General features: G+C 36.9%; 2 protein-coding genes across 3 annotated transcripts in view; one reads left to right on the top strand and one right to left on the bottom strand.

The window, feature by feature from the left end:
• The window catches only part of LOC149075522 (protein CIP2A-like), a 43,434-nt gene extending 30,741 nt beyond the window's left edge, over positions 1–12,693 (bottom strand). Inside the window, exons 1-2 of one of the 2 annotated variants that reach the window (XR_016194008.1) lie at positions 12,413–12,570; positions 1,737–1,863 (exon numbers count right to left, since the gene is read on the bottom strand). Coding sequence is in view for 1 of the 2 variants with exons in the window: in XM_089242893.1 (XP_089099019.1) it covers positions 1,737–1,838 (102 nt within the window). In the remaining variant the exon portion in view is untranslated. Of the gene's footprint in view, positions 1–1,736; positions 1,864–12,412 lie in introns of both variants that reach the window. The other variant, XM_089242893.1, reaches the window with a different exon arrangement.
• Positions 12,694–24,388: 11,695 nt separating this feature from the next.
• Zir (dedicator of cytokinesis) overlaps positions 24,389–27,943 on the top strand; it is a 60,944-nt gene continuing 57,389 nt past the window's right edge. Inside the window, exons 1-2 of the mRNA XM_089242892.1 lie at positions 24,389–24,516; positions 26,662–26,764. Of these exons, the coding sequence (XP_089099018.1) occupies positions 24,494–24,516; positions 26,662–26,764 (126 nt within the window). The 5' untranslated portion in view covers positions 24,389–24,493. The remainder of the gene's footprint in view (positions 24,517–26,661; positions 26,765–27,943) is intronic.

The following is a 27,943-nucleotide window of genomic DNA, read 5'->3' as shown; positions in this document are numbered from 1 at the left end:
AACATATAAAGCAAGAAAATATGAAATATGAATAGTACAGGAAATGATGGCGGTGAAAACCTTATCAACTAAATACAGGAAATGTCTATTTCATTTACATCAATTTAAACATGGGTTAGGCCAGGGGTCGGCAACCTTTTGAGTCGGAAGAGTCAAAAATTACAATTTACAAGATTTCAAAGTTTTTAAAGAGCCACAAAATTTTTAGAGAAACATTTTAAAGAGCCACATACGAGAAGTTGGGCATAATGAAATATAATTTATCAAAAAATATGTATAATATGTATTTTAAAAATATAATACTTATTATGTTACCTACCTTTACTTCGGTTTTTTTATTATTATATATATATATATATATATATATATATATATATATATATGTACATACATAACTTTGAGAAGATAATTCGCTTCTAACTCTTTTACTTGAAACAACAAACTATACGTCACAGCCAAAGCACTGGTGAAGACGCCAAATTGTCTTGCGTCGAAAGCGAATTAAAACCTTCATAGAAACATCTGACGACGGCGTCATTCGATGGACTGACGACAGTGACGACGCGTGTCACAGGGGAGGCGTGCGGTGAAAAGCGAGTACAAGTGTCTGAGAGATAGAATCGGTGCCTAATCCTCGTTAATCGATTCAGAACGATTTTTAAATGGTTTTTTTTTTTGATAAAATAAATAATATTTGCTTATGGAACTAAAGAGCCGCATGTGGCTCGCGAGCCGCAGGTTGCCGACCACTGGGTTAGGCCAATTATAATTTCTAGAGAGAAATCAACCATGTACCAGCTCTTTTTCATACCATTTTCCATTTTTTTAAATTGAAAGATCCTCAATTTTGAAATCTTAAATGTTCAATAAAATGTATAGGGTGTCCTGTAAGTCCTAATAATGGCCCTTGTCTCATCATCGACAGATGTGGTTACAGTTTAAAGAATGCTCAAACTGTGTTCAAAAATCAATCTACACAAGTTTTGAGAGTGAACATACAGTCTTTGACATACATGTCACAAAAAAAGAAAAGTCTAAATTCTTGTATGATCCCTCATTATCTAACTTCTAATTAAAGTAATTTAAAAAGTTATTGCTGTCTCTCTTGAGGCCAAAAAAAAGGGAAAAAATTCCACTCTAAGTGCTAGTGTTTCTAAGTGCTATATTCACTGAAATATTTGAATTCAAAACTTGGGGAACAGTTGGGAAAGAATGGCATAAAAATGAATGGACAAGTTCATTATGCTGTTCTTTCCCTATTTCTTGAATTTCCAAATTCAAATATCGCAGTTAATATTATATGCACTCAGAAAACACGAAACTGTTTTTGTTGGGCTCAGAAGAGACAGAGCAACAAATTTCTGATTCGAAAATTAACAGACGGGACTATATAAAATTAGGATTTTTTATTTTATGACACAGTATTTTCACTCTCAAAACTGATACAGGGCGATTTCTGAACACATTTTGTGAATTTTTTTAAATCATAACAATACCTCTATGACAAATGATTGATAAGATAAAGGCCAAATTAGGACTTACAAGACATCCTGTATAAACATTAAAGCTCTAAAATAAGGTCTGTGTGAGAGTTTGGTTTGCTTTTCTTTTTCGATATCTCTCCCAAAGGAGTGTTACACAATTGCTGAAATAATGATGAACATAAAACTGAACCAAAATCTTGTTAACTAGTTACCTTAAATTAATGGTGTAAGGAAACTGCAATAGAACCTTACCTCTAAGTGTCTTTGCAAGTTCAGAAAGTTTGGCTCAATTTCACAAGAGAAATATTGTTTTGCAGAAGCCACAAAGGCTTTTAAAATACAAGTTGCTTCCATATTGTAGATTATACAAAACCCAAAGCTAAAAGAAGTAGAAAAAAATTATGATCAGAATATCCCATTTTTATCACAAATTTGTTTGATACCACACTTCAATAGTTCGCACAATGTGGGTCTTTACTCCTGGAAGTGGGGGGGGGGGTCGTTGCTACCTTTTGTTGAGGGGAGGGGGAGACATTGTTGGGAGCTGGAAATGTTGGAGTGTTCCCATTCAGTGCTTTAAAGTGTGTGACCTCCAACATAGAATGTTTTGCATTGTTCTGCAACAAAACTCAGGCTGAGTGGAAATGTCCATAATGGTGTTTTTTTGCACTTTTTCTTAAAATTCTTCCAGATTGTTATGGAGTGGCACTGATTGTTCTGCAACATATGTCACAGATTTCGTCATATTCTGCTTTGGGGTTCCAGACTATCCTGAGGAACTTCAGATGAAGGATAACTGGAACAAGTGAGCCACAAATGGCAAAAGTTTTAGACCCACCCACGGCCGGAACTAGAGAGGGCGGGGGGTTACTACCCAGGCGGCAGTTTTAGAACAGTGGGAGGCGGTGATAACAAATAACATGTTATAAAATAATCTATCTATTTTTAAAGTTGTGGGGGCAACAAAATTATGTTTGCCCCGGGCGGTATTTATGCAGAGCCCTACCTCGGATTTTTATGGGGGGGGGGGGGGGGTGGCAAAATAGTGTTTGCCCCCCCCCCCCTTCTCACCACTGAAAAACAGCGGTAGTCACTCCCTTTGCTTCCCTCTAGTTCTGACCCTGGAGTTATGCTATTAGGGGTCCGTCCAGCCCAAATTTAGGTCCATTTTCCGGACCCTTCACAAAATAAAAATTAACGAAAACCATAAATAAGGCATTTCATTTCTTTTCTGATAAACTATTTTGACTCTTTTGCTTTCCACAAAATTACTTACTTTTCACAAAACTAATGACCATTTTCACAAAAATGAGGGAAATTTTCACAAAAATAAGACCATACAAAAAATGTCTGGACAGACCCGTGGCTATGGTTAAAAATATTCAAATATACTGTCAAATACTACAATGGAACCCTATAAATAACAATTGTATGGGGGACATAATTTACCCCAGCGTTATAACCTAATTGATGTATAAAAGGGGAGCATATTCATAAAGTCATACGAGTTCAATAAAACAATGAAGAATAATCTTATGACCGCATTATGTTCAATTCTGCATTGGCCTTTTCCATGATGCAGGATTTCAGTGTGTAAGAATAATAACAAGTGCAATGTTAATCTCAATGTTCAAATGAGCAATAAAATTGTAATTGAACTTTTATATATTGAGATTTCTCTTCAAGGAATAACACACACATTCACATCCATGTAAAAACAAATTCATGTTGACTACAATTTCTTAGTCAGGATCTCTAAGTTTGTGACTGTAAAAAACAATTAAATGTAGAGAGATTCTCTCAATCCTTTAGGCAATTCGGCTATTGTTTTATTGCCAGACTTGATTTGGTACTAGGGTAAATGAGAAAATGATAGGAACACCCAAAAACGTTTGAAAGGCATTTAAAGAAGTAAACAAACGTTTTGAGTAGGCTACTGAAAAATAAATATTTTCCACCAAATATCTAAGAATGATAGGCATATACATGTTGTACTAGCAAACAAAATTAAAAAAAACTTTTTTCAATAACATGAAATGAACAAAATGACAAGAATTATTTGGTGAAAAATGGGGTTTTTTTTTCAACTAAACCAGACAAATGAATGTGTCTAAGATTTGTGTATTTAATTACGACAAAATATTTCATTTTGCAAATAAATAAAAGATCAAATTCGCCAAATTGCGAGCATCCATTTGGCCTCTTGGTGATTGAATCGGCTATTTGACGCAGTTGTTTTGGAATTCACATATTATGGCTACACAATTTGGCTTAGGTTCTCTCTCATTTGGCTACAACTTTTTCCATCTAATTAGCCAAATTCCTACAACTGATAAAAAGTCAGGGAGAACTCTGATCTAAGCTGTTTAGATAAGTATGATGATCATAACATGACCAATTTTTCCTAATAAAAAGAAAATAATTATACACAGAGCAGTTCATACTTCATTACTTCAAAGCAGAATAAGCTGAAAGCTCTCGCAGACACTGCAGAATAATCAGTGCTGCTGCAAAACAATCTGGAATAATTTTACAAAAAAGTGAAAAACTCTCTGCTCGAATGGTTACCACAGAACATTTTTGGTCAGCCAAGGGCACGTTGCAGAACAATGAAAAACATTCTGCTTTGGGGCTAAATTATGGCAAATACAAGCATTGTGATCAAATAATTGTGTAGTCTACAGCAGCGTTTCTCTTTTTTTAACCCATGCCTTCCCCCCCTTTAGACAATATTCTTGTGGCCTTGTCTTATCCAGGACTCGAACCTTCTCTAAGAAGCAAGAACCTTTGTATTAACTGAATTGAATTTATTCAAAGCTATATTTATAATGAACAAAAATTTTGGAACAGGTACAGTATAATCCACCACGATCTTGGCAACTTCTTTTCCGAACGATACGTCGCCAAGGCCGACATAATGACGCTGGGTTGTTGATCATTCTTCCAGAATGTTCATTGTGTGAGCATTATTTTTCCTTCCAAACGATGTCACCCCCATAGATGTTGTATGCTATGCTTTTTTTTTGTTTTCTGCAGCGTTTTGAATGATTTGAAAATTGTTAAAATGATATCAACTTTTTCCACTTTGTTCTGCATGAGCGGTATATACAGCTTGGTTTCCATATTGGAGTATGTGGATTGGATTATTTATTTCATATCATTATCTGAGGTCATTTCCAGGTTGTACCTTTAATTTTTATTATTAGAGACTTTTATGTCCTAATCAGCTTAAGGCCCTCCTCACACGAGGAAACTAAAATCGAGATCGAGTTGCTTCAACTTGAGAGTTGAGTTGACTAGAACGAGTCGAGTTGCCAGTTCTTCCTCACACGGCGCTACTAAAAAAATATTCAAAGCCCGGGAAACTGAGTAAAAACAGCACAGTCTATAGTTTTCCTTCTTATCTTCCGGTACTATCTTGTTAGCCGGGTTAGGAAAAATCAAAACAAATAAATAAGAAAAATAATTTCTATTATATGTGAAATTGCTACAGAATTTCAGCTCACAGGTAAATACAAAATTTCATTATTTAAATTGATATCATTTTGAAATGACAATAAAATGGTAAAAATTAGATAATTTTTTAGTATAATTTCACGTTTCATTCGGAAAAAAAATTTGCAATAAAATGTCTGTTTTTCCTCTATAAATGTGCCTTTCAGTACCTATATATGTTGGATTTAATATATTTTTATTGTTCATTAGTTAAAATATTGTCACGCAGAATTTTAAGTAGTTTCTTGAGATGAAAAGATGAAATCTGGTTCCCAGAGGGAAAAAATAAACTATAGGCAAAACTAGAGACAAACAACACATGAATTGTTGTTTATGTTTCAGGGAATGATTTTCCCCGAATACTCCCACACACAGATGTGCGTGTACGTGACCTAGATTACAGACATTCCAAGCAAGGGGGAAAATCAGGGACCATACCTATGGAACACGTGCTTGTTTAGGTACATTTAAAAGTAGACAGTATTTTGACATTTTCTGCAGGTTCTTATCCAGGGCCGTCTTAAGAGCGACATGGGGGCTCCCAGCCATGTATTTTTTTTCTGAGATCCTACTTGGCAAATTCATTTGGTTATTCCTGAAATTTTTTACCAGATATAATTTTTGTGACGATCCATCTTCTTTTGAAATCGCCCCAGCGGGGGAGTGCCCGGGTGGGCCCATGTGTTTACCACAGACCCGTCATCTAGGGGGATCAGGGGGCTATTGCCCCCCCCCCCCCAGGCTTTCAAAAATACACTATAAATAGTATATATACGTACATACAGTGAGTATATGTTCTTTGCCCCCCCCCCCCCGAAAAAAGTTGAAATGACAGTCCTGGTTTACCATTTCATTCAGTGGCGTCAGAGCCAGGGGTGCTATTGATTAAGAAATTAAACTTTCCGATATAAAACTAAAGACGAGCACACACACCCAGTTTCGAAACAATTCCGACGCCCCTGATTTCATTATAATTTCAAAATAATATCAATTTAAATAAAGAAATCGTGTATTTACCTGTGAACTGAAATTCTGAAGAAATTTCATTATATCCTTTCAACAGATAATTTATTATATATATACTCTGGATTGTTTTTCAATACGAGTCCAAACTCGCATGACGAAAATATGAAGGAATGCTAAAGTCAGTTTCTCTAGTTTCTTCAACGAAAGTTGGCGGCGACTAGCATGTCAGTCGCCAAGTGACTGAGTCGCGTTCGATATTTTGTCGCCAAGACGCTAATTTCCTCGTGTGAGGGCGTCTAGAGCGATATATCTGGTGTGGCAAGACTCAAAATAGGACAGATATTCAAGTATCATTATTAACTCGACTGCAAGACTAGCCATTAACAAGATATATTTTATTCTTGTCTTTTTTTATTATTGATTATTTTTCATGGAATGTTCATATATGTTTTTGTGTTCTTGTTGGATTGTGACTGTGTTTGTAATTGCTCTGTAACGAATATCTAATAAAACTACGCGACAATATCCTTTCAACAGATAATTTATTATATATATACTCTGGATTGTTTTTCAATGCGAGTCCAAACTCGCATGACGAAAATATGAAGGAATGCTAAAGGCAGTTTCTCTAGTTTCTTCAACGAAAGTTGGCGGCGACTAGCATGTCAGTCGCCAAGTGACTGAGTCGCGTTCAATATTTTGTCGCCAAGACGCTAATTTCCTCGTGTGAGGGCGTCTAGAGCGATATACGTACTGGTCTTCGGGAGACGGTTTCTCTTATCAGTTGCCGAACTTTAGTTTCCCCGTGTGAGGAGGGCGTAATACTTAAAAGCGATCCCGGGTTTCATTTACTTATATTTTTAAAGAGAATATTTATTATTTATGCAACAGGAAGGACCGTTCTGACCATTGTTTATTTAAAAGAGTTTTTTTTATTTAGTTTAAAATGTTTCATTTTTAATCTCGATACCTTATGTTGTTTTGATGTTTAGTCCAGAAAGTGATATTTATTATTATGCTCATTGGTTTCCATTATTGTTTTCTTTGCTGGAGATTTTTTTTTACGTCCATAGCATCAGTTATAGCCTTAGTAACATTTTGTCGGTCATGAGCTATATCCCCTAGGGCAGAGGTCTTCAACATTTTTCTTGACACGAGCACTGCCCATCAACAAAAGAAGAGGAAACAGCTGCTCCATGGTCTGCCACTTAGTGACTTTTGGTGTTTATTTCGGCACCAAACATGTCTGATGGCTTGACCAAAAGTCGCCAAGGCTGCCAGACACTACAATATTAGAAACCACCAAGCATACAAAATATAATATTAGAAACCACCAAGCATACAAAATATAATATTAGAAACCACCAAGCACACAAAATATAATATTAGAAACCACCAAGCATAACAAAAATATCACTTTCTATACTAAACATCAGTATAAAAAAATAAAACCCGGACACTTTTTTTTAATAATAAATGTATCAGGGCATAAAGAATTATGGACATGAAACTTTCTTGGGGTTCCGTCAATAACCACTGTGGTTGAATAAACAAATATTCCATGTACAAAAAAATGAAACCTGGATTCTTTTTTAATAATAAACGAATCAGCGCATAAGGAATTACGAGCATGAAAGTTTCTCTAGATTCTTTTTAAATAATAAACCAATAAGACAGAACGTATGACAATGGATAAATAAGTAATAAATATAACGAGAAATAATAAAACGGAATGAATATTAAAATAATAAAACTGTATGAGATACAACCTGACCAGTAGATAATAATCTGGTATGCAAGAGAGTCTGGGTTTGAGTCCCTGCGGAGACGAGGTTGCTTTTTCTCTCCAGCATGGTACAACCCCTCGGGGTAAAAAGCTTATATCCCTCATGGGACAGAGCCTGGGCCACAACAGGTCTTACAGTAGATAATAATCAAGCTCCCGAGTGGTGTGGAGGTAAGATGCTTGGCCACCACCATGAAGGTTGCTTTCACGATCCCGGGTTTGAATCCAAGGGAGGATATAGATAAGATATTTTCTCTAACGAACTTCAGGCGACCACCAATAGGCAGCGCCTTCATTTCCACCCTATCTCATTAATGGCAGTAAATTACAATATAGCAATATGGCCAGAGTTGGTGTTTGGTGAAAGTAGTAGATAATAATTCAAGTGACGCGAGCGACAGGAAAAGGGAGGAATAATATTCCAAGAGATGCACTGGAAATAGAACAACAGCCTTTTCGAATTTTTGAAAAAACGCTGGCAAAGAAAAAGGAAAAAAATCTGTTTGGCAAAGCTAGTGCCACCTGGTATCACCAGAGATGCCATTGGTGCACTATAGCATGTCAAATACCCAGAATTTTGGAAAAGGACGAATAAAAATTTGCTTCACACATACTGCGGGACACTTTCTTTTCTAGTAGAGAGAAAACAACCAATTTTTTTTTCTTTTCGCAGTCCATCACGATCATGTGACCTTGAAAAAGTGGTTTTACTACTTCATACATTATGCTGCAGCGGTTCTCAACCTTTTTTGACTCACGGAGCCCTTTTCAGTGCATAACTTTTACATCGGAGCCCAGTTTGACTCGAGGAGCCCTTTTATATATAATTTTTATGAAGGAACCCTGTAGACCTCCTTTTTTGATTTATCTATCAAATTTACTTCTTTATTTTCCTTAAGTCATCGCAGAGCCCCTGGGAAGCAGTTGAGAATCATTGCTGTTCAGTATTGCATTGATATACACGCGGGCTGTTGAAGATATTTAGTTGCTTCCCTTAATAAGGGGCCATGTACAGAATTTTCGAATTTCAGAGTTTTTATTCCCTAGTGGATTTTCTCCCCTCTAGTTACATACCGGAAATTATGGTACTTTCGCATCTATCTGCCGGCATTCAAAGACAGCGTCTATATGGCAGAACTTTGCCTTGTTTTTACAAGATTGGGAATGTAAATTTTTAAAAAAATCATAAAGGATTTAAAACGCCTGTAAAGTGTAAAATATTTTCAGAGACCGTTCATAAAAAAAACGAATCTGTAAAACTCTACCTTGAATATTCAGTTTTGTCAACTGCTATGTAGTAGTCACCGTTTCGCATCATGAAAATCACTGGTGTATAAGCAGAATTGGCTTTTGGATGGGGCAGAAGGATTTCTTTCACAGAAATTGTGTCACCAACACTCAAAAAGAATTTTAAATTAACATAGTATATGACTGTAGTCTCTCCAATATTTTAATTTTCAACAAAAATATTTTTAATGTTTTTCTTGCAGTGGGGGCCAAAATTTTGATTTTTGAGAAAATCCAGGTTTGGAACCAGCTATTACGCAGTGGTAATCAACTAAAAATATGATTTTCTAAGGTTTTCCAATTCTGAGTTGGCTATTCCTTTGAAAAAAGCTCTGGTTGCCCCAAAAATCACACAGACCTACAACACAAATATATATACATTAGATTTCAAATCCATGAAAAACAAATTTGGAGGATAGGTTCAGGGCGGCAACTAGGGTGAGGAGGGGAGCAGGCAGGTCTATTTCCCCCTTCCGGGCTATAGACCAGAGGGGGTGCAGAATTCACCATTTATAACTGCTTCTTCTACATCACACTGAGTGCCAAAATGTGTACTTGTTCCATTTGAGAAAGTACCTAGTTGCAGCCCTGAATAGATGGTCCCATCTACTGAACACAAAACACGCTGAATGCTGGGCACACACAAACATGCTAGAGTTTCACCAACACAAACCTGACATAGCTTCCATCAGAGGCGCCAACGTGAAAAAAACATTGGAGGGGCTGAAAGTTACTGCTCGTCCCGTATATACAGGACTCAAGTGCATAGGCAGGAGGAGGAAGGTGCGTTGCATTGTTTTTTTCAGAAATTATTTGGGGGCCTCAGCCCTTTTACAAAATTTATCGGGAGGATCAAATGGACTCAGCCCCTAGGTTCTGGCACCAAAGACTCTCATATTCGGGAGTGAAAATATGTGACAGTTAAATGGTGATAGATCAGAGTGGTGGACCATCAGGGAGGGAAAATAAAGTCATTCTACCAGGAAATCGCTTCGCAAAGATTCATATGAATAGAAAGTCTGAGTGATAGAGAATATAAGTGTTTGAGGGAGAGTGTACTGAGACAGAGAGAATCTCATTTGCTTTAAATTTAAATCAGAAGATATTATTCAAAGAACTAAGATTTTTTTAAAGAAATGGGAAATCAATCACACATAGGAAATTAATAAATCAATCTATTAGTAATATTATATAAATGTGTGCCTCCAACTGTTAATTAAAGTGGATTCTGCTTATAACGTTTTTCAAAAACTGTCATAAAAAGCATTGTAAGCAGGAAAACACTTTAAACAGGAAATCTTAATGAGAATTATTTTAAGTTGGAATGACGACAATGTCATACCAAGTGGAAAAACGTTCTAAATGGGAACGTTATAAGCGGAATCGACTGTATATTTGTTTTAGATTTATTACATGTGCTGAATTCCACATGTTCAATTCTCTCAGGGCTTTTCCTACTAGTAGACAATGAAAGTAAATAAACCTTCGGATAGAACATGTTTTTAGCAATAAATTAAATTTCTTGATTCACAGAGATACCTCATTCTCCTACCCAGAACATGGCCCGCTGCTCTGTCTCAATGAAAATATATAAGCAGGTGATGACCTGGGCCATGCTGGAAAAAATTCATAGAGATACCAGTGAATTATGAGGGAAGGTGTGGACCATACTTTTTTTCCAAGATTATTTTTTCGAGAGGGTCCCATTTTCATTAAAAAGGGACCTGGACAGATTTTTTTATTACCCTTGGTCCTGGGACCCAGGGTAATTAGGGTACAGTGGCATCTCTGTATCACTCAGCGAAAACTGGAAAGATGTTGAAAAATACAGTAACCCAGAGCTCTATCATAATGATCTTGACTTAGCGCAGGGAAAAAGTCGCTGAAGTTGTAACAGACCATACTGCAGCTATTCCAAGAAGAGCACCCTTACGGCACGTTTAACATATCAATGCATGAAATTAATATGATTTCAATCCATCAATACAATTTGTACAAGCGGTTTATGTGGGGGCGTTGATCAAGTGATCGCGAGCACGAATCGAACACTAGTATAGAGCACTCTGGGTACTTCCAAAAGCACTGTGGTGCTTGTGAGCAGCGGGTTGAGGATGCCTGCACTAGGGGGACAGAGCAGTGGTCACGGTTGGTCTGGAGGTCATGTTTGGCTCAAAAAAGTCATTAAAATTGCTGGCGGATTACACTATAACTGTTCCAAAATTTCTTAAATATGATCAATTTCTCAAACCCTGAACCAGGTACGGATAGTGAAGATGGGTGATCATTCCTCTCGAGAGTCAAATTAAATAGGAAAAATAGGTGTGTGAAATATGTGATCTAATAAACCCATAATCAACTCTCCAGGCATGTCACCTCGGGTCCATGCCTACACTGGGGGGGGGGGGGGGGGGGCAGAGTTCAGCGAGTTTCTTTCCTGCAGGGGTTTTATGCATTCTCTTCTCACCATCAAGGATGTCCCTGGGCAAGGGATGTTCTAAACCAGGATTCTGAACCTATGGGCAGTGCCGTCTTAATGCATGGGCCTCACAAAAATAAGAACCAGACAGAAGCAGAACCAAAATTTTTAAGGTGAATTTTGGCCCTCAACGTGGGCCATAAGTCACCATCAGGGCTGGGCCCCCCCCCTGAGAACTCCAGATAAAGAAAAAGACAAGAGAGTAATGTATATGTAGAAAAGTGAACGCGTGTATAAATCGGGAAAGTTTTTTTTGTCACAATAGGGCACTGCCTCACGTGATTAGTATTATTATTTTGCTGTGAGGAAAGTCTTGTCGGGCAATGTCTTGATGTTGCTGTTAATGTGATCTCACATTGGTTGAAGTTTGAAAAATACATGTTTATACACTAAAAAATAATGTTAGTGGCAAGACAGGAAAAAAAAAGATAGGATTAGTACAATTATTTTCCAAAGTCGAGAAAAAATATAGTGAGAAGTTTTTTGAGAGGAGTCGTATAATCCATTCACAGCCAGGGACTGTTGAGCTATTGGTCCTGATTCATAATTGAATCGTAGGGGCTTCCGAGATAGGTCGCTCAAATACTCTTAGTCAGGGATTCTTGAGCTATCGGTCACGACCCAAAGTTGATTCGCAGGGGCTCCCAAGACCAGGGCTGTCTTAAGAGCATCATGGGGGGGCCCGGGCCGAGTGATATTTCTGAGGCCCTACCTGGGAAATTCTTGAAAATTTCACTCGTCTCATTTTTTTTTAGGCCCCTTTTCTCTTGAGGTGCCCGGGTGGGCCCAGTGCACTATCCAAGATGGGTCCTACAACATGGGTCCTACCCTGGGCTTAAACCACGGATTATTGAGCCAAGGGTCACAACTTGGATTTCGATTTACAGGGGCTTCTTAGATTAGTACAAACCCACTTACCGTCCTGTTAGAAATTTAGTCGTTTCATCTTACTAGTTTTTACTAGTTTCGAGAAAAAAAAATACTCCCACGCGTAGCAAAACTATCTTGTTGACGTTCAAATCTTTACAGGACTGTTATTGTTGACAGTGGACGGTTTTGATATGAATATTCAGGAACAATAATTGAAGCCTATGCGCGCGCGAAGGGAATAGTCATAGTAGCCGAAAGCCCTGTATAACTGTAATTGTAATTGCACCCAAAGCGCTTGCAGAGAAGCTCCCTCTTCAAGCGCTTTGATTGCACCCATGTTTCGGTCAAAGCCGCCTCGACACAGACTTTTCTAATCACTCTCAAACAAAGCTGTTGGTTGGTGGGAGAAAAAAATGGCGGCTTATTCGTCACGCGTTTGAGGTCGGCTTTTTCTTCCTGTTTGCTAAATTTTCAGGGGTTTTTTTTTCTCTGTTTCGCTTAATTCTTCGCTTTTGTCGTTTTTTTTTTCAGTGTTCAAACGTATATATAATATTTATTTTGCTCTTTTTGGTCAACTAGTTAGTATCTGGGGTGTTTCTTCAGTGACGTAGGTGTAGATACTTCTAATACTGCATTGTTCTCTCCCAATGAATACCATCAATCATTGAATTCTCTATCCTCTAATATGTTTTCTCCCATGGAGACATTGAATGACTTACCTTCTACATCGGCGGAAAATAATCTCTGTGTTTCGGACATCGGCCCCAAGGACATTATTCAAAATCTATCTGGATCAAACTTACAGTTCACCGTCAAGATTGTTGGAGATACGACCATCCCAAAATCAAAGCCCAAGGAATTACGTATGTGCCTTGAACAAAAATTCCTGAATGCAAAACTCATCGATGAAATCCGATTCGCAAGAAATGGTGACCTACTTCTCACTTCAGCATCACCTGAAGTTGTATTGGAGGCCCTATCGCTGTCCTCTAATGGAAATATTCGGGTCAGAGCGACTCTACTTACTGATACATTATCTTCAAAACTGCTTCTGAGAGATATTCCATGTTCCGAAAAGCTGAGTGATGTGGCTTTAGAGCTGATGGACAATGGTTTGGTTCCATTGTGCATTAGACGTTTTGTGAAAAATAAAATACCCACAAATACTTTGTTAATTACCATCTTGGGCAGTTCCATTCCTGCTGATCTCAAATTATGGTTCCAAATCTTCCATCCTCAAGAGTTTATAGAAAAACCAAGCCAATGCACTCGTTGCTTCAAATTTACCCATCGTACTAAATTTTGTCCAGTTACGAACACTATCTGTAGGACCTGTGGTGATCATCATGATACAGAATCATGTTCAAATGCTCCTAAATGTATAAACTGCGCTCAAGGTCATGATCCCATGGACAAGAAGTGCCCAACATTTATTAAAGAGGCAGAAATAATCAAGTACAAAACAATCAAGCGGATTCCAATTCATCAAGCTCGCAAATTCTTCCAAGATAAATCGCCAACTTTTGCTGACAGAGCAAGTATAAATTGTGTGCCATCAACTATCACAGACTTAAAAATCGATATCCAAAATTTGGTCCGTAAAGAAATCGAATCAATGCATGAAAAAATAATTGAAGATGTGAAAATCTCCATGCATGCACTGATCACTGAAGCTATTCAGTCAATTGTTCCAGATCTGATATCTCAAGTCATCAAGGAAGCTGTACCACTATTGTCATCTGCACTTAACAGCGAGCTGATCGCATCCGCATTCACCAGTGAACTGCCTCATAAGAAAAATAAATTTCAAGTTCCTCCTTCAAAGGATACTCCTGCGCAGCAGCCATTGCTAGAGTCCTCTACAGTCACACCAAAGCGAATCTGTTCAAACCATCATAATCAATGATAAGTTTTTTGGTTTTCTTTTTCCCCTCTCTTATTTCAGTACAAGTCAGTACTGTTTTTGTGTTCAACTGCTAGATTTGCAGATATGTTCATTTTCAATTTTACTTCATTGAATAAGCTATTCATGGTTTTCAAAATTTTGTTCTTTCTACTTTAGTCAAGATTATTAAATTTTCTGTATGTTTACATCATTGAAGGTGCTTCAATGGAACTTGCGCAGCATCAATAACAAGAGATTACACCTTCTTCGTTTTCAAAAATATTATGATGTACTTTGTCTCCAGGAGACATTCCTTACATGTAATGACCGTTTCCACTTACCAAACTTTATAACATACAGATGTGACCGAGACAACAGCTCAGGCAGAGGTGGTGTTCTCACTTCTGTTCGCTCTACATACCCTTCACACGTTATTCATAAATTCTGTCTTCAAGGCGTTGAAGTAATCATTATCAAGATTCATTTCCATAACAAGTACATTCATATAGCAAACACCTATTTGGCTGACACTTCCGAAATCCCTACAGTCATGAATACCATTCTTTCTAAAATCTCATCTCCATTCATCATTGTTGGTGATTTTAATTCGTCCCATTCTTCTTGGAACAGTCCTCGGACAGACACAGCTGGCAGAAATCTTTTTTTGTGGCTTCATCAAAACCCAGTTTGTCTGATCCAACCCAAGTGTGCTACTCATTTTTCAAGCAATTCGTCTAACACAATAGATTTATGTTTTTGTTCTTCAAACTTAATGGGTAAAATTAACTGGTACAGCAGTGACTCCCTTTACGACAGTGATCATCTGCCTATATGTCTCGACATCAATCTTCGGGTAAATAAATTTTCTCACAAAATAGCCATCACAAACTGGGATTTCTTCAAGGAAAAGTTGACATCATTTGACAATACTTGCTCTTTTTCTGATCATGTAGAAAAATCCTGCATATCAACTACAAAAAAGGTACAATCACATCCTCACCAGTATAATGAGTATTTTGATTCATCCTTAAGATCATTGCTCATCTGCAAGAAAAGGTCATTCAGACAATATCTGAGATGCCCTTGTCCTCCGTGTTGGATCATCTTTAAGAAAAATAATGCAAAATTCAAGAAGGAGCTCAACCTCCGAAAAAGGGAATTTATGTCAGAAAATATTTTTATTCATGCCACTTATCCTAAGATTTTTACAATTCTTAGAAAACTCAAACTCATCCAGTCTAAACTCCAAGTGGATCGTCATCTTGTGTTCCAGGTCAACAATTTAGAAGTGGTGGACCCTATGGATCAGCTAAATCTTCTCCAGTCATCTCTTATAAATAATTACACTCACAAGGTCTTTGACTGTTTCAGTGGCCCCCATCAAGACTTCTCTAGTTTGATGAATGTTCCGATTACCATTGGAGAGCTCAAATCTGCAATTCGTCGTACTCCAAACACATCGCCAGGTCCTGATGGTATCAGCGCTAAATCATACTCTTTAATTCCTGACTATCAAATTCATCTCTTGTGTGCTGAATACAACAAAATTTGGCTCTCTGGAACTATTCCAGTGGATTGGAAGTATGGAAAAGTAATTTTTTTACTCAAACCTAATAAAAACCCAAGTTGTCCTAAGTCTTATCGTCCACTGACAATAACAAACGTAAAACGGAAGATTTTGGAACGAATAATTCTGTACAGACTCAACTGGATCTCATTAAAATACAATCTCTTCCCAGCGAACATTTATGCCTTTAAACCACGTTCTGGATCTCAAAACCTTCTTAATGACTTAAAATGCTTTATTTCTAATACTTTCAGGCTCAAAGAATTTGGCGTCATTGTTTCTCTTGATATTAAAGGCGCCTATGACTCTGTCATCTATTCTGCTCTTTTATACAAGCTCAAATCTTTTGGGTTTCATGGTACTTTCGTTAAATGGATGGAGAATTTTTTGATGGACAGAAGATGCATCATTAGTTGGAGAAACCATTAGTCAGATTGGATTGACTTAAAAAGGGGATTGCCTCAAGGATGTGTTACTTCTCCATGGCTATTTAATATTTATATTTCTGACATTCTTTCTCACCTTCCCAACTCTATTCATCCCTTCATTTATGCTGATGACATTTTTCTTTGGATCAGTAAATCAGACTTGAATGTTGTTACAGATGAATTGAATTCTGCCTTAAACCTTGTTTCAAACTGGATGGATCAGTGGGGATTTGTTCTGTCTACTGAGAAATGCAGTTACAGCATTTTTACAAAAAAAAATATTCCTTTTCTCCCAAATATCCAAATCAACGGTACTCAGATAAATTACGAGGAAAATATCAAGATTCTTGGAGTTATTTGGGATCAAAAGCTGAGTTGGAGCCCCCAGATCAATCACATTTCCAAAAAAGCCATTAACATTTGTAATATCATGAAGTTGATTGCAGGCAGGCTTCGTGGAGCTAAAGGGCATAAACTTTTGGCTATCTGTTCTAACATTACTTCAAGCTTCATGAATTACAGTTCATTCTTGTGGCATAATAGCTCCAAGAAAAATATTCAAAAGTGTTCTGCTATCTATCACCAATCTCTTCGCATTGCTACTGGTCTTCCAATCTCAACACCGATTCCTCTGTTACTCAGCATCTGTGGAAAACCTCCATTTTCACTGTTTTTGTTAAAAAAATGCTACTAATCATATTATCAAAGCAAGAGCTTCCCATTACAGCTCTGTGTTCAAACATATCTGTTCTAATTTCAGTTTTGACCGTCAAGGCTCACAAACTAAAATTTTGGATCCTTCTATTATTCAATTCATCAAGGACAACAATTTACTTATTCCTCTTCAACCTCTGTTTTTTGCGAATTCACAACCAGTTCTCATCCATTTCAAACATCATCAAATGATCTCCTCACAAAGCAACTATTTTATGAGCATGAACAAAAATTCTGGTCTTGTTCTACTATTATAGCTACAGATGCCTCAAAAGGAGCTCATACCTCTATTGGAATTTTCTGTGCAAAAACTCGTAATTCATTTCAAGCAGCGCTCCATGATTGCTCATCTGTCTTCACTGGAGAATGTGTTGCAATAATGATCGCAGCACTAAAATTCATTGTCAGTAATGAAAACTACATAATTTTATCCGACAGCAAATCAGCTATTCAAGCAATCGCCAACATCAACCCAAAATCACATTCCGTGGTTTTAGCAACTTTTTATGCCTTATATTTAGCATCATTGCGGGCGACAAGAATCTCATTAGTTTGGTGTCCAGGCCACAAGGGTGTCTTCTACAATGAGCTTGCAGATCATCTAGCACGTACAGCAGTTGATTCCGAAAATCCAGTTTTCCCTACATATGCTTACTTCGAGGATGTGATTAATCTTTCACACAAAAATTGGCAATCATCAACTCATCAATATTTTTGTAATCAACCCCTTTATCCAGTTGCAGATCGTTTCTTCGATGCTGTTAAAAAATTTTCGCCCTATTTTACTAGCCGCAAGTTTGAATCACTCTTTTATCGTCTCATGACCAACAGAGCACCTACCAATGGTTACCTTCACAGAATTCATCAAATAAGTTCACCTAACTGTATCTGTGGCAACAATTGTGAATCTAACAATCATTTCTTATTTACGTGTCCCAAATGGTAAATTTTTAGGGAATGCTTTCTGCAGAATGTAGGCCTTGGTAATAATCAGATATCTGACTGGCACACACTCATTGAAGTGACTCCGAGCACTTTGATCAAGGAATTTGAAATTTTCATGGGAAAATGTAACCGTTTTTAACATTGGCTGCTTTCATTTTTCTAGGAGCTGAGATTTTTGTGGTTTTTTTTTTTTTTTTTCTCTTTGCATCATCTACCAGTTTGTTTTGTTGTTTTTTTTTGCTAAGACTGTTTCTTCATTGTACTTTGTTCCCCACAGTTCTGTTGTTCCTTTTCATCTTCGCAAATGTTTTTATACAAGATTGCACTCTGACGTTTTGAACTAAAGCTGTCCTAGAGCCCTAAGCAGGCATAGAGGACGTTAATCTATCTGTATCTGTAACAAAGCTGCATTAAGACCACTTACAAGCGGCTTTGCTCTCAAAGCGTATCAATAATAGCGTCTTTAATACGCTTTGATCACTCTAATATAGATGTTCCAAAAGCTAGAACAGTGGCAGGCTAGAGGACGTTTATCTATCTGTATCTATAGAACGGTGACAAAATGGCGGTCGTTGTAAATGCGATCACATCCATCTTTGGGTACAATTTGCGCCGTGCAGCCAGGATTACCAAAGAGGAGATGCTGAAAGAATCGATAATAGCCGTCAACGATAAGCATGGATCTACGAGGGAAAGATTTTTCAAAAGATGCATGATAAGTATGGCGTAGATGTTGTTGACCCGGAGTTGGTCAAGGTGCTGTACAACCTAGTGAAGATCGGGACAGTGCAGAAAAAGTCTGTTTGTAGGTATTGCATCATAACCGGCGCAAAAAAGAAGAAGAAGGGGCCTACGACCCGCAGCGAAACCGAAGTCCGTTTGAAGAAAGCGATAGTGCGTGAGACGAAGAAACTCAAGGACCAAACGAAGAAATTCAATAGGAACGTCACAAAGATGAATGCCCTTTTGAAAAGGCGATAGCAGGTGCCTTCAAACTTTGTCTATTTCAAGACCGAATGTAAAATACTTTTTTTCTGTTTATAAACCTGTTGAATATGTATTTTGTGATATATTTTTGTCGGGGCAACCCCACCGGTCGTGTTCGGGTGGGTTCCCACGATAAATTTTAATATAAATGAAAGGCCACGTGTGTATTCATATTTATACCGAATCTGTGGCAGTTTCCGATTTTTTTTTTTTTACTTTTTAATGAAATTTTATTTCCACTCGTGGATCCGGTATGAATCTCAATACACGTGGTTTGCGATATTAGAAATTTATCAGAGGGAATTCCCCGCCGGGAATATTATGGGTGGGGTATCTCTATTACGTGCGGCTCACTTTAAGAGTATGGTTGGGTCAGTTCTTTATAGTCGCTGGTGAATCGATTATGACGAGCCCGTCGTTGTAGCTTTGCCAGCCAGCCCGGGTGATGGACCACTTTTCAATAGGTCATGTTCTTGGTTGGGAGGTTTTCGGGTGTTTGTTTCCTCTGTCTTGGCAGTGATTCCCAACGTGGGCGTTAACGCCCCCCAGGGGGAGGTAAGAGCTATGGGTATAACATAGGATCCTATGGGTTAGATTGGGAGAAAAAAATTCTGAAGAAGGGGGCGATGGGACAAAAAGAGGTTGGGAAACTATAGGGGGAGGTACGGGTATAACATAGGATCCTATGGGTTAGATTGGGAGGAAAAAATTCTGAAGAAGGGGGCGATGGGACAAAAAGAGGTTGAGAAACTGCTATAGACCATAGTTTCCCAACCTCTTTTTGTCCCATCGCCCCTTTCAGAATTTTTTTCCCCCAACGCAATCTAACCCATAGGAGCCTATGTTATACCCGTACTTTCTACCGCCCCCCAGGAGGCGTTAAATCCCACGTTGGGAATCACTGGTCTAGAGCCTGCAAAGTAGTTTCCTGTCTCGGAGTTGGACGTTTAAGGTGTCTTTTGTGGAATCTTGGCCTCTTTTTGCACCTCGTTCAGAAGTCTGACTTGGGGAGGGGGAGGGCTGCTCTAGGATGGTGGGTAGGGCCATGCCTCACCCAGAATTTGTTCTGCAATGTCAAAGAAAGCAAAGGTATAAGCAAAGCATTCGGCTTCTCATTCGTCCGCTCCCTGGAGTACTATTTCAAAAGTGGGACGTATGGTCAATACATTATGCACGGTAAGCAATGATGTTCGGCTTTCAAAACATAATCAGGTTTATCCATCGAGAAGAAATATAATTACTGTATATAAAAACTTTTATTTCCCCCTCTAACCTTGGCATGGCTGTTGCCATCACGCCATTTTCGAAATTTGCGGTGGTATATTATGGTCTGTGGCGTGGTCTGGGGTGTTGGCGTTACGCCCCTCTCGTTCTGCGTTTGAGCCTTACAATTTACTTAATTTTTTTTTCTCTTAATTTTTATTTTATTTTTTTACTAGTGTTTCCCCCTTTAAGTACAGTTTTCTCTATTTGATGAATTTTCAGTAGTATTTTTATTTAATTTCCTGAAGTGAAGGTCAAGGCTCTTGGTTAGGGCCTTGCCCGTTTCCGGGGTCTAGCTTGACTCCTTCAAATGTGCAGCTATGGCTGTTCAAATAGATACACAGCCAGCGGGCAGTGCAGACAAAGTCTCGTCTACAATTCATAATTGGAATGCGCCGTTAACTGATGAAGACATCATGGACGGTTTTGGTGAGTCCCCTCGCATTTTGCTAACTTTCAAGTTTTCGGCCCAAGTTGTCGCCTGACGTCAATAAAAACGTTTTTTGGAAGTCATAAAATGTTTCAAACATGACGTGATAAAATGGTCATTATGTCCATTTTGGAAACGTCAAAAATGACGTCAAAAAAATGACCATTTGCAAATAGTTAGACTTTCAGAAGATAGATGGCGCTATTTGAAGAGACGGGGGAAAAAAAAGTATCACTTTCTGGCGCAGGTCGGAGTCGAACCTAGTTTCTCTCCGGATTGTCCCTATGTACGTCACGCCATGCCTTAACCGATCGCGCTATCGTAGCAGTAACCACCTGGTGTTATTTAATGAAGACTTCAAAAGTATTGATTAGTTATATTACAATTACCGTTTAATCTCTTGCTGAGTTTAGCCGATGGCAGTTATTTTTTCGTTTTATTTTATTTTTTTATCCATGAAAAATATATTAATATAATTATAAATATAATTATTTGCGTTATTTATAATTATCGAAAAAAAAAGTTTTTAAAAAATTCATTTTTTTAGATCAATGAATTCGTTGCATCTTTTTGAATTTTTGACAGATTTCACAGATCTTCTGATCGTCCGTAAAAAACATTATATGGATGCAATTATAATTTATATAATGTACGTTGATAAATTTATATGAACAATTACTCATTGAAAAATTTTGCATTTCCATTCAAAACAAAATCGCAATTAAAAGTACTTCATTTATCTTGTGAAAACCAGTAACGAATAGGCCTACGGTAATTTTGAAACACCCTCTGAAGGTTCATTAACAAACATTTTGGATAATTTTGATATTTTCTTCCGGAACAGAATTTTTCAGTTGGAAAGAAATTCGTGATTTTTATGACGCAAAATCGTTTACGCCATAAAAAATCACGTCATTTCATGACCTTCATGGCTAATAAGGTCATGAAATGACCTGATATTTCATTAAGGTCATCAAGAATCACGTTATTTCTTGACCTTTATTGTTCGTGGTCATTAAATGACTTTGAAATGACGTGATTTTTTTTTGACTGACGTCATTCAGAGAAAATGACCAAATTTTCACGTCATATTTGACGTCAGGCGACTACTTGGGGGGGTACAGAAATTATTCCCAGATCCAGGCCTTTGAGCCTGAAAAAGGATATTTGCTCTAAGATCTCGGATCCTAAACGCATCTCAGAGATTCGATTTACGCGCTCTAGTGAACTGTTAATTTCTACGGAAAATATTCACACTGCGAAAGATATAGTAAAAATAGAAAATATTTTGAATATTCCCGTTAAATCGGTCCTTTTGAAGGATTCTATTACCTCCAAATTTCTACTAAATATTCCGTGTGATATTGCAGTAGTGGAAATTGCGGAAGAACTGCAATCGGAGGGGTTACAGGTCATCGGTATTCGAAGATTTATAAAAGAAATGAATTCCCTTACAAACTGTTCTGGTTACGATTCTTGGTAGGAACATTCCACCGGAAATAAAGTTATGGTTCTTGATATTCCGGCCACGTAAATTTATTGAGTGTCCTAATCAATGCCATCGCTGCTGGAGCTTCTTTCACCTCTCAAAGTTTTGTAAAGTGTCATCTCAGGTCTGCAAACGATGCGGCCAAAATCATAACCACGAAACCTGCCAAAACCCTATCTCCTGCATTAACTGTAAGGCTTCCACTCATCTTGCCTCCGACCGTCAGTGCCCTGCTTATATCTTGGAGTCAAAAGCATACCAATATAAAGCCGAACATCATGTTCCAATAAACGTCGCTCGTGCAAGATGTAAAATGAATCCCTCTTCATATGCTGCTCGGACCAGCATTTCCATGTCATCTGACTTTAGTGCTCTCAAGGCTGAGATCAGTTCCCTGGTCCAAGCGGAAGTGTCTGCCATTAAAGAAATTGTGCTTAAAGATCTGAAAATAAGTCTTCAGGAATCGCTGAATGACTATCAGAGCGTTAATTCCCGAAATAGTCAATTCGGTTAACCTAGCTGTACATAAGGTGAATATAATACCGCCACTTAATTCGAATGTGAATATGGACACTTCTGGTCGTTCGACTGCTATCTTCAATCAACCTTTGCCCCCTGAGCACAATGATGATAGTGACTTTTCTCAAGATCCTGAGTCGAACATTTTCTATAGTTCTCCTGCGGAAAGGGTTAAGCTAAGAGGCTGAAAAATGACTGCCTCAAATGTAGGAACCTAGTTTTCACGTTATTTCGTTTTTGTCTTCCCCCCCCCCGTTTTTTCCCCCTCTCGATTAAATTTGTTTCTCGCTTGATCTTTTTTCCTTTCTCACTGTTATAGAGTTTGATAATGGGTTTTTCTTATTTTTCTTTACCTCATCTGACAGTAGTTCAGATGTTCTCTCATTTTTGTGATCAAATCGAGTTTGGTTGGATTTTTTCCCCCTCCCTCTCCTACTGTGTTTTTCTCGCTCTCTAGATATTTCCTTTTTTCTTTCTCAGGAAGAAAGAAAAAAATATATATATAAGTGATTTATTTATTTAATTTTTTTTTTTTTTTTTTACGGTGAGAAAATTTGTTGCTTTTTCCCTCTCTTCAATCAAATATGTTAATCCTTTCCAAAAAAAAAAATTATGAATAATATGAATTTTAGAGTTCTTCAATGGAATGTCCGAGGCATCAAGTCCAAATCGGCCTTTATCAGAAATTCTTGTTTAAACTATGATATGTTATGTTTACAGGAGACTTTTCTGGAACCGGAGAACTATTTTTTTCTTGCTGGTTTTCAAATTTTTAGAAATGATCGACTTCTCCCAGGTGGTGGTTTAGTGACCGCGGTGAATTCATCTCTTTCTTCATCCTTGATATCGAAAATTCCTGATCCTTTTTTTGAAATTATGATTGTTCAAGCTTTTCTGAACAATTTTTCTATGTATGTTGTTAATTTTTATCGTCCTCCAGGCATAGGCGTTAACTTAATAAAAATGTTGGGGGGGGGGGGGGCTCAGGCTCAAATAATGCAAACTCATTTGCAATAGAGCTCCCTTGAATGATTACCTCCATCGTATTAGGAAAATGGCTAACCCTCTCTGTCTACGATGCAAGATTTTTGAAACTTCCTCTCACTTTTTGTTTTCTTGTATTAGGTTCTCCCAGGCTCGTTTCTCAACTTTCAGTTCTCTTTCTCCATCAGTTAGTTGTTGGTCTGAATTCTGTTCAGGCAGGCCTGAAAGCATTATCCGTAGCTTTGAGAGATTTGTTACCCTCAGTCAACGTTTCTCGTGATTTTTTTTTTTTGTTCTCTTCCCTCCTCTTTTTTTTCTCTCGTTTGGTTTTTTGTGTCTTTTTCTGCCTTGGTTGTTTGGTTTCATTTTTGTTTACCACACACTCATCCAGGGACTCCATGTCATCATATAATTTTAAAGCGGCTTAGCATCGTCCTCTAAGCCTGAAGACTTCTTCTCCGTCTCATATAACATCTCCATCTGCGTTTGTTTTGTCTGGTGAGTGTTTTTTTTTTCTTTTCTTTTCACCATACCCTTCTGAAGAAGAGGGAAGAATGGAAATTGTTGGAATTCCTATGTGTTCTGTGTTTGATGGTAACTCTTTCGTTAGCATATTTTTTATGACATGTTCTATGCACTGAGCTATAAGTAAACTTAAGTAAGCTTTAATTATAGCTCAGTGGTTCTATGCTCTTGTGGAATATTTTTCTCTAACAGGAGATGGCCCGAAGGCATAAAGCCCTGTATAATTGAAGAAGAAGAAGTGGTGGTATATGAAAGCAGCGCCACCTTCGATAAAAAATAAACTTTAGCTTGGAGTTGGATGTAGTCCAGGTCGCCCGGACATCCGAAGCCGATTGAAAAAAAAAAATGATGGAAGCAAGGTTTTTCATTTTTTAGAGACGCCGTAGATTAGACATGTTTCCTCAAAAGTTCTCACGGCATGTATTAAATTCTCTCAGCCATTGTGGAATTTTTAATTTTCCAATTGTTTAAATTTATATGTATTATAAATAATATGTAAACAATCTAGCAGCCATTGACTTTAAAAATTTTGTGAAATTAATAGTTTGTATTTAAATGGTTGTCAAGTGTTATAATTCTGATTACGTAATTGATATTTCATAATTTCATTTGTAAGTGTTATTTTGTACTGAAAATATGTGAGGTAAGTCGTGTTTGTGTGAGGTTTATTGCATGTCAACATTCTAGTTCATTATCGGATGTAAACAATATCAATCCTATAGTGGGTTATAAATGATTTTTAAAAATCAAAATTGCTTTTGTTGACTTTTATCATTCATAGCAATAATGTGCATACAAATTAATAATGTATAGCAGCACATGCATTGTAAGAAAATAATTAGAAAAATGAGTTTTCACAGATGTGTTATATATGTATAGTCTGGAGTAAAGGGTACTATGTCCATTTTTTTCGAAATTGAAATGATGGTCTTCATTTTCTGTACTTTCGTTACACGACACAGATTCTTTCAAACCGTGCACAACTCAGGTTTATCACCATCTATGGGTGATTTACCACCTAGTGAGTTGTGCCGGAAGTGTAACTGTGTGTGTACCTAACAGTATGAGTGTGTATGTAGTGTTGTGTGCATATTTTTCTGTTTACTAAACCGAACATGCGTCTCGTCCATATTCCTCTACGGAACTTCCAACGAATCGGTACATGTTAGAATATGTGTGTATGTATAGTGAAACTTCCATGAAGTTTGTTGCTGGATTTTTCAGTGCTGCCATGAATATTTCAGAAGTGGAGTGAGTGTTTTTTGAAAATGGACTGGGTCGCCGTTTCAGTTAGTAAGTGAAGTGAGTGATGTGTTATAATTGAATTACATTTTGTACTGTTTGTAGGTCTATTGCTCTCTGTGGTGAGAATTTTTAAGGGAGAGATTAGCTCATATTTGTGCCTTGAAGTTGGGAATCACAGAAAACCAACTTCAGCCAACCACCACTGTGGTAACAGTGGGGTTCTAACCCAAGACCTCACAACGTGAGTCCATCACTATGACCACTTGACCACCACAGCTCCGTACGGGGGGACACTGTCTTATTTCGATGAACATCAAAGATATTCACTTTAAAACAAGCGAGTTTCAGAGAAAGACTCTATGAAAAAATTTTAAATGGCTCTCCTGTGAAATTTCCCTTTTGTGGCATGGTGCCCTTTACCTCCAGATACATGAACTTAGATATATTGTTAATAAAAAACCTTAAAGATGTATTCTATGCGTGGACATGTTCCATAGTAAATTACAGAATTTTTTCCTGGGAGGGGAGCATATGATCGCAACATAAATCTACTGAATAACGTATACAATAAAATAAGTTCCCAGATAACATATTCTTCTAAGCCAGATAAAATAGAATGCCATGACATTAACACTGAGACAAAACTATATGTACAGGATTTGAAAATATGCATTGTTAAATAATAATTGGTTAATAAAACAAAATATAAATTAAGCCAGACATATAAAAATGCATTGCATCCCAATAACAAGTGAAACACATTTTCAAACAAGTTACCCATATACAGCGCCAAAAATATTGAACTATTAATGGATTATATATCCCGAGGATATATCTTCACATCAACTAGCTGTTAAGAACCTTCGTATTACCATTGTGCTTTCAAGCCATAAAAATCCTAGCCCTAATAATCACTAACTAAAATACTGTAACCAACGTTGTTGCATCGAAACAATTTCAAATTAATATCTCATCTAGACGTGACAGAAGGATCTTTTAAAATCCCTACAGGTTACGAAGTGTATGTTTAGTTTTCTTTATTTTCGTTTTTAGTGTAGTCTATATTGTATTGTTTTGTATATAGTCGTTCACTCTGTTTTTGTACTATGTTCCTATTGTGTGTGCATGTCTTTGAAATAAAAATTAAAAAAAAATGTGAAGATTTTTGGGAGATTTAATAAAATAACAGACACTATAACTTTGTATGAAACGAGTCTTGTAACGAAAATCTCTGTTTATACTGATAGCCTACTTTTCATAATCGTGCTTCAAAGATTAGATTCTTCTACTCATTATGAATGCTTATAAATTTACAGCATTCTGAATACAGATTCAAGATGTGAAACTCCTTTGTCCTCAACCAGTCAAAAAATTGAAGATCATTTGCAGTGGACAGATTATGGATCACCTCTGAATGTGGTATTATAACATATGACAAATTTCCTTTTTTATGATAATATTCAGGACTGTCATTTTAATTTTTCCTGCTGAAGGGGAGGCAAAGAACATGTACTCAGTGTATGTATATATATATATATTTTGAGCACAAATATTTTAAATCAGATTAAAGGATTTTTAGAACAAAAAACATATAAATATATGTATGTGTATATTAGAGATGTAAAATTCTCGAGAATAATCTTTCGGAGATTATTCTCATCAAGGAAAATATTTGAGAATATTCTCTGGTAGGACTACTATTATAAATAACTTGAGAATATTCTTATAAGTTCTTGATGAGAACATTCTCCTGTTATTTATAGACAGTTACATATAATATCCTTGAGAATATTCTCTGGAAGAACTGCTTTCATAAATTACTGGGGGAATATTCTTATAGAAAATAGGAATTATTCTGAAGTTAATAATAGTCTTTCCAGAGAGAGAATATTCTCGAATATTCTTCTCAATGAGGATATTCTTCAGTTATCAAAATCTTTCTAGAGAGTATTATCAAGAATATATGTTATATTAATCTCGATAAATAACTTGAGAATAATTATTTTTGATAAGAATATTCTCTAGTAATTAGTAGTCCTTTCAAAGAATATTCTCTGTCCCCGTCTCTCTTCTCGTCAAAAAGATGGGAATATTGAAGTATGTAGAGCACAATATTAAAGTTTGAAAGCAAGAAAATTAAACCAACAGGGCTTAATTGCACAACTTTTAAAGAAATGTGAGTACTACAGAATTTAAGTGTATGTGCAATGAAGAAAACAACAGTTCTGATTGTTTCTTCATTCTATTTCTTAGAATGAAGGTGATTATATAAGAATAGCTTCCTTTATCAATCAACTTTTTGATTTAATTTCTTTTGTTGTGAAGATTTGTGGGAGATTTAACAAAATAACAGACACTATAACTTTGTATGAATGAGTCTTATGAAGTCTCATTCAGTCTCGTGTCAGTCTCTCCTGAATGAACTTATTTCTGAAAATTTATCTAATTTTAAAATAATTTTTTAAAGTTTTAATCTAAAGGTTTCTAAAATCTTTATAACCAAACCTCTCATCATGACCTGAAGAATATTCTGAAAATATTCTAGAACTAAAAGTTGTCATTGGGGGTGATTATACCAAAAATTGTTTTGTTGTAAAT

The sequence above is a fragment of the Pholcus phalangioides genome, unplaced genomic scaffold, assembly GCF_987345545.1.
Source record: "Pholcus phalangioides strain wild (caught in Gottingen) unplaced genomic scaffold, Ppha-v1.0 ptg000015l_1, whole genome shotgun sequence".
Taxonomy (NCBI): Eukaryota; Metazoa; Arthropoda; class Arachnida; order Araneae; family Pholcidae; genus Pholcus; species Pholcus phalangioides.
Note: the sequence above shows the minus strand (reverse complement) of the source record. Positions and strands in the feature narration are given on the sequence as shown.